This window comes from Aythya marila, assembly GCF_965140915.1.
Source record: "Aythya marila genome assembly, contig: HAP1_HAP1_SCAFFOLD_1206, whole genome shotgun sequence".
Lineage (NCBI taxonomy): Eukaryota > Metazoa > Chordata > Aves > Anseriformes > Anatidae > Aythya > Aythya marila.
In genome coordinates, this window is record NW_028137633.1 from 501 (window position 1) to 7,975 (window position 7,475).

General features: G+C 70.6%; 1 protein-coding gene across 1 annotated transcript; it reads right to left on the bottom strand.

Annotated features, from left to right (window-relative positions):
* Positions 1-370: 370 nt before the first annotated feature.
* LOC309890673 (male-specific lethal 1 homolog) lies at positions 371-1,298 on the bottom strand (the record flags this gene model as incomplete). The annotated part of the gene is made up of 1 exon (XM_082785102.1): positions 371-1,298. A coding segment is annotated over exon 1 (651 nt), but the record flags the coding sequence as incomplete, so codon positions are not given.
* Positions 1,299-7,475: the final 6,177 nt, after the last annotated feature.

Consider the following 7,475-nt stretch of genomic DNA (forward strand, 5'->3'; position numbering starts at 1 on the left):
GTGCCACGGGGGGGGCATTAAGGCCTGGGGGTTATTAACCCCTTGGGTGCCAAATGAGGGGGGGTGGCGGACACTTACCTGTTGTTTTTTTTTTGGGGGGGGGGGCACCCTTGGGTGCCGGGGGGGCTGTTAACCCCTTAGGTGCCGGGGGGGTGCTCACCCCCTGGGTGCTGGGGGGGGGGGGCGCTGTTAACCCTTTGGGTGCCGGGGGGGTGCTCACCCCTTAGGTGCCGGGGGGGGGGGCTGTTAACCCCTTGTGTGCCAGGACGGTGCTCACCCCCCTGGCTGCCACATTCACCCCACGTACCCCCCACCCCCCAACCCCCCCCCAAATCCCCAACACCCCCCCCCACCCCCCCCCAAAACTCACCGTGTCCCTCTCGGCCTTGAGCTCCTCGATCTCCTTCTCCTTGGCCTGCAGCTGCTGCTGCTGCTGCTCGATGAGGTCCAGCTGCAGCAGCAGGATCTGCCGCAGGCAGGCCGCTTGCCCCGGCGAACCCCCTCCGGCCCCCATGGCTCCCCTCCGCGCTCCGCTCCTCCACTTGGCCTCACCGGGAGGCGGCTGCGGTGCTGCTGGCGGTGGTGGCGGCGGCGGTGGCTGCAGAGGGCCCGGTCCCGGTTCCTCAAGCCCCGTTCCTCCTCCGCTCTCCTTCTCCTTCTCCCCCGGAGCCGCTCCGTGCCCGGGCAGCCCCGCTTGGTACCGAGGCCGGCCGCTGGCATCCCCCGCCGCCTCCCTCTTGCCACCGGTGGCCACCGGCACCGACCCGGCCCAGCTCTCGCCCGGTGGCCCGGGAGCCCCCGCCGGCCCCCCGCCGCCTCGGCCCTTGTGTGCCCCCAGCGGCGGCGGCTCCTTGGGCCTGCGGGGCGGTGCGGGGCCCTCCTCCTCCTCCCCTTCTTCTTCCTCCTCCTCCTCCTCCTCCTCCTCTTCCTCCTCCTGCTGCTCCTGCCGGGGTTGCTGCTGCTCCCCCCCTACCGGGCCCGGTCGCTCGGCCCCGGTCGGTCTGAAGGCGGTGGATCGCATCGCTCACCGCCCGCCGCCGTTACCGCTACCGCCCGCCGCCGCCGCCGCCATGGCGAGGGGGCCGCCGGCACAACGGCACCGCGCGGCCTACCGGAGGGCCCGGGGGAAAAACGGGGCCCACCGCCAGCCGCATCCCCGGCACGGCACGGCCCCGAGCCCCCTCACGGAGCGCTCTCCGTTACCGGGACACCCCCCCCCCCCAGAAGCCCCCTCCCCCGGTTACTGAGCCCCTTCCGTTACCGAGACCCTTTCACGGAAGCCCTCCCCGTTACCGGGACCCCCTCACGGAGCCCCCTCCGTTACCGAGACCTCCCCCACGAAGCCCCCTCCCCCAGTTACTGAGCCCCTTCCGTTACCGGGACCCCTTCACGGAAGCCCCCGTTACAGGACTCCCCCTCACGGAAGCCCCTCCCGTTACCGGGACCCCCTCACGAAGCCCCCTCCCCCGCTTACTGAGCCCTCTCCGTTACCGAAACCTCTTCACGGAGCCCCCCCCCGTTACTGAGACCCCTTCACGGAGTCCCCCCCGTTACCGAAATCTCCTCAGGACCCCTCCCCCGGCTACTGACCCCCCCCCGTTACAGATCTCCCCCTCACGGAGCCCCCCCCGTTACCGAGCCGCCCCCTCCAAGCCCCGGGGCCACCTCCCGGACCCGCCCGGGGCCCCCTCCCGGTTGCCCCCCCCCCCCCTTTCCGTTTCCCGTTTCCCTCCAAGCGGCCTCCCCGGTTGCCCCCCCCCAGCCTCTAAGCAGCCCCCGGGTCCCCCTCACGGTACCGGGGACCCCTCGGGCCTCTCCTCACGGTTACCGAGACCCCCCCGGGTCCCCCCCCACGGTACCGGGGGCTCCCAATGCCCCTCCCCACGTTACCGGGACCCCTCCGGGCCCCCCCTTACGGTACCGGGGACCCCCCAATGTCCCTCCTCACAGCTACCGAGCCCCCCTCGGGTCCCCCCCACGGTACCGGGGACCCCCCCGGGCCCCTCCTCACGACACCGGGGAACCCCCGAGCCCCCCCTAACCACACCGGAGACCCCCGTGGGCCTCTCCTCACAGCACCGGGACCCCCCCCCTCAAAGGGAGGGGGGGGTGGGGAGGGAGGGGACACCCCCCCACCCTCCAAAAGCGCCCCCCTAGGGCCGGGCCGGTACCGGCGGGGGGGGGGGGGGGGCCAAACCGGTGGCGGCCCCCGGTTACCTTTAAACCGGGCGGGGGGGGCGCATGCGCCGGCGGCGGCGGCTCGGATACCGGGGGGGGGGCAGCCGGAGAGGTGTAGGGGGGGGTCGGTTAGGAGGTGAGGGGGGGTCCCGGGCCGGGGGTCCCGCCCCGCCGCCCGCAGTATCCCGGTGCGGCCGCCCGGTGGCTCCCGAGCGCGGCGGCTCCGCCCGCAGCGCAACGGGGGCGGCACCGGGACCCCCCCCCCCCCAGTCTCCGTCTCCCTCCCCGAGTCCTCCTCCCGCACCGGGACCCCCCCCCCTCCACGCACACCCACGCGTGCCCCGGGGGGGGTCTGCAGCCTGCCCCCACCCCCCCTTGTGTGCACACGCACGGCCCTGCAGGACTGCAACGTGCCAAGGGGGGGGGGGTGTGCAAATGGGGGGTGGGTGTGCAAATGCATGGGGGGGGGGGGGCACGTTCCTGCAGCCCCACGGGCTTGCACACGCGTGCACGCCCCGCTGGGCTGCAGCCCCTGGTGCATTGTTTGAGCATGCGTGTGCACGCACAAGCACAGCCGCAGGGGCTGCAGCCCCCAGCGTGCACACACATGCACACGCTTGCACATGCATGCACACGCAGTCCTGCAGGGAATGCAGCAGCTGGTGCAAGTGTGCGTGCATGCACCAACATGCCTGTGTGCACGTGTAAACGTGTGTTAATATGCACGCCTGCAGGGAAGGATTGCAGACGTGCAAGTGCATGCACGCACACACAAACACTGGAAGGTGCACACACACAGCATGCACACACATGCATGCATGCTCATGCATGCACACCCTTGCTCACAGATGCACGGACACCCTGCATGGAGGGACTGCAGCCCCCTGCATGCACACACGTGCACACACACATGCACACGTGATCATACATGCACACACACTCCCCGTGCACATGTGCATACCTTTGCACACACGTCAGACACCCCTGAAAGGAAGAGACTGCAGCACCCTGCGTGCACATGCATGCACACACGTGTGCACACATGTACCTGCATGCACACACACCCTCCGTGCACGTGTGCACGCCCTTGCTCACACTTGCACAGACAGCCCTGCAGGGAGGGGCTGCAGCACTCTGCATGCACACACACGTGTGCACACGTGTACCTGCATGCACACACATGCACGCACACCCCTGCAGGGAGCCACTGCAGCCCCCCGCATGCACCCCCCCTGCACACATCCCACCCCCCCCGTGCAGGCACTGCAGCCCCAGCACGCACACGTGCCTGCACCCCCCCGCGCACACTCTCAACCCCCCCACCCTCTGCACAAACACCCCCCCCCTTTGGGGACACGCAGGGACACAAACACACACACACACACACGCGTGTGCCTCTGCAGCGCTGCTTTTAATCGGGGGGTGCAAGGAGCAAACCTGCAGCACGAGGGGGGGCTGCGGACCCCCCCCTAAGACCCACATCCCCCCCAGGAGACCCCGCTGCAGCGCTGCAGCTCTCCCTGCGTGGCTCTCCACGCCACGGCGTGCAGCAGCAGGCCACGGATACCCGGTGTGGGGTGCGTGTGCACGTACCGGGGGGGGGAATAAAATAAAATAAAATAAAATAAAAAAATAAAAAGTGTGTGGGGGGGTTCCCTGCGGCTCCTGCAGGCCCACGTGCCGGCCGGGCGCCCGCCCGCACATGGCTCTGCAGCAGGGCTGCTGCTTTCGCAGGGCGGTTGTGGCGGCTAAAAATGGAGCAGGGCTCACATGCGCCCGCCACGTGATGCTGCCAGCGGCCCCGCGCGCATGCAGCAAACACGGCGGAGGAGGAGGAAGACGAGGAGGAGGAGGAGGAGGTGGTGGGGAAGGGAGGTGGTGGTGGGGGAGAGGCGCTCACATGGGCTGGCACAGACGCCGAGCCCCCGCAATGTGTGTGCTGTGTCGTGTGTCCCCCCTCCCCAAAAAAAAATAATGAAGGTCGCTGCTGCACCGGCACTGCTGGTGCCCCAAATCGGAGGTTGTGGGGCTGTGGGGTTGGGGTGGGGGGTGTTTGCCCCCCCCCATCATGTATAGAGGAAGGGGGAGTGAGGCTGAAGGAGCCCCCAAGCCCCCCTGCCCTCCCCTGGTTTTGGGGGTGTGGGGGGGGGCTTGGGTGGGGGGGCACCCCTGTGCAACCCGGCTGCTCCCCGTGTCCCCCCCCGAGGCCCTGTGCCCCTTCTGCACCCCCCCCATCCTGGCATCACCCCGATCTCTGGAGCTGTGCACTCCCCTGGGGGCCCTGCACCCCCAAATCCTACACCCCCCTGGGGTCCCTGCACCCCCAAATCCTGCAGCCCTATGACCTTGGGGGTCCCTGCACCCCCAAACCTGCACCCCCCTGAGGTCCCTGCACCCCCAAATCCTGCAGCCCTATGACCTTGGGGGTCCCTGAACCCCTAAACCTGCACCCCGCCGGGGTCCCTGCACCCCCAAACCTGCACCCCCCTGGAGTCCTTGTACCCCAAATCCTGCAGCCCTACAACCTCGGGGGTCCCTGCACCCCCAAAACCTGCACCCCCCCGGGGTCCCTGCACCCCAAAACCCTGCACCCCTACATCCTCGGGGTTCCCTGCACCCCCAGACCCCGCAGCCCCCCGGGCATTTTACGCCCTCCCCAGAGGTCCCCCCCTAACCCCTGCACCCCCTGACCGTGGGCACCCCACAACCCCATCCCCTGCCCTGCGGGGGGGGGTTCCCTGCCCTGTCCCATCCTTGGGGTGCTGGGTGCAGGGTGCTGGGTGCGGGGCCGGGCGCCCCAGCCCCGTTGTTTACCTGACTCTTTTCCCTTTCCGCAGGGAGGGGAAAGGCGAGTCCTGGCAGCACGGAGCCTCCAGCCCCGGCCAAGAGCTGCAGAGCCGGGGGGACGGGGGGGGGGCCAAGTGGGGGCCGCAGTTCCCTGCTTGCAGCCAGAAATCTGCTCTGCAGGCAGGAAACCCCCCCGGGGCCCCCCGGTGAGCGGCCGTGCCCAGCTCCCCGAGCGCAAGCGGGGTCCTAGCCCGCCGTCAGCGGGGTGCCGCGGGGAGAAAAAGGGGGGGGTCAAGGGTGTGGGACCCCCCCTCGGGTGCCACTCGGCACCCCCAGCCGCCCCCTTCCCGCAGCACCTCACTGAATTGCGTGGGGGGGGGAAACTGAGGCACGAGGTGCCCACGGTGGCACCGGGCCACGCTGCGTGTCCGCGACCCCATAGGGACCCCACAACCCCATAGGGACCCCACAGCGGGTCTGGGGGGGTTGGGGGGGGAGGGCAGCTGGGGCTGCAGCACTTTGGGGGGGGGGTCCAAACCCTCTGCACCCCCAGCACCCACCCGGAGGAGGGGGGGGTCCTCACCGCGCTGCGCCCCCAGCACCCAGCCGGGAGCAAAAAGTGGGGGGCGCACAGGGAGAAAAAGGAGGCGCCCCCCCCCCGCTGTGTGTGTGTGTGTGTGTGTGTGTGTGTGGCCCCCCCCGCGGCGTGTCCAGAGCTTTTTCCTGGAAAAGGTGCAGCGAGGTAAACAACCCGGGCGGCCCCGGCGTAAAAATAAATCCTCGTGCACGCAGCCGCCGGCACGTGGCACCGCCGCACGGCACCGCCGGCAACCCGGCCACGGGGGCACGCGGCCACCGGGCCCCCCCCCCGCCTCGAAATATCCCCCCCCGGCACCGCCAGCTTGTCCCCTTTGTCCCCCAGGAGGAGGGTGTGTTGGGGGGGGTGTAGGGGGCTGCCCTGCTTTGGGGTGCGTGGGGGGGGGATAAGTGGTGAGGGGGGGGGGTCACGGTGCCACGTGTGGCACCTGGCACCTGGGCACGGCGGCACGTGGCGGCCTCGGCTGGGTTCAAAGTGGCCCCCCCCGCGTTGTGGGGCTGCCCCCGGCACCCCCGTAACGGCCCCCGGCACCCCCACAAAAAGCCCCCGCGTGGCACAGCTTTGGGGGGCACTTTTGGGGGGGGTTGTGGGGCACGGCGAGCGGGGGGCTGGTGGATTCGGTGGCCCCGGGGGGGGCGCACGGCTGTGCCCCACCCCAAGCGCCCCCCCCTCCAGGCACTGGGGGGTCCCCAGGGGGTCCCCAGCCCCATGGTGGTTGTGTGATGTCCCCCCCCCACCCAGGGGACCCTCAGGGTGCCGGCACCCCCCGGTAGCAGGAGGTGGGGGGCTCGGGGGCCCAGAGCCCCAGTGGGTGACACCAGTGGGGGGGGCAGTGCCATACTGGGTGTCACTGGTGTGGGGGGCAGTGCCATACTGGGTGACGGGGGTGCCCAGTGCCATACTGGGTGTCCCCAGTATGGGTGACAGCGCCATACTGGGTCACACTGGTCTGGCTGACAGTGCCATACTGGTGTTACTGGTGCGGGTGACAGTGCCATACTGGGCGACAGCACTTCCCAGTGCCATACTGGTGTCACTGGTGCAGAGGACAGCACCCCACCGGCACACCCAGCACCATCCTGCGCCCCCCCCCGGTACCCCCACACCCCCCCGGTACCCCCGTACCCCCCGGTACCCCCAAACACCCCCCCGGTACCCCCACCCCCCCCCCCCGTTTTCCACCCCCACTGGTGGTGGCGGTGCCCGGACCCCGGTTCTGCCGCTCCCCGGGGGGTTCCCAGCTCCCCTTCCCGGTGCCCCCCCCGGTGTCGGGGGGTGGCGGTGCCGCAGCCCCGGGGGCTCTCCGGTGCCGAACCGGAGCCGGCGGCGGAAAGTGTGTCAGTGGGGCACGGGGCTCTCCCCGGGAATCACATGGGGGAGGCGGCGGCGCCGCGTGCGCCCCAGTGCGCAACCGCGCCCGGTGCCGGGAGGAGGGGGGGGGGGGAACGGCACGGGGGGGGGGTTACGGGGGGGGGAGGCGGGCGCACAGCAGCCGGCGGCACGGTACGGAGCGGATCGGCTCGGGAGAGAACGGGTCGGGAAGGAACGGCCCCGGGATGGCCGCCCCCGATACGGCAGCACAGGTCAGTGGGGGTGCCCGGGGTACCGGGGAGCAACGGGAACCGGCACCGGGAGAGGGGAGGGGAGGAGATAGGGGGGGGTCGGTAATGGGAGAGGGACCGGGAAGAGGCACCGGGAGCGGGATCGGGACCGGATTGGCACCGGGATTGGCACCGGATCGGGATCGGCACCGGATTGGGATTGGCACCGGAATTGGGATCGGGACCGGGACCGGGATCGGACCGGGACCGGCACCGGATTGGGATTGGCACCGGGATCAGCACCGGCACCGGGATCGGGATCGGGACCGGCACCGGCACCGGGATCCGGATCGGGATCTGGGGGGGGTTGT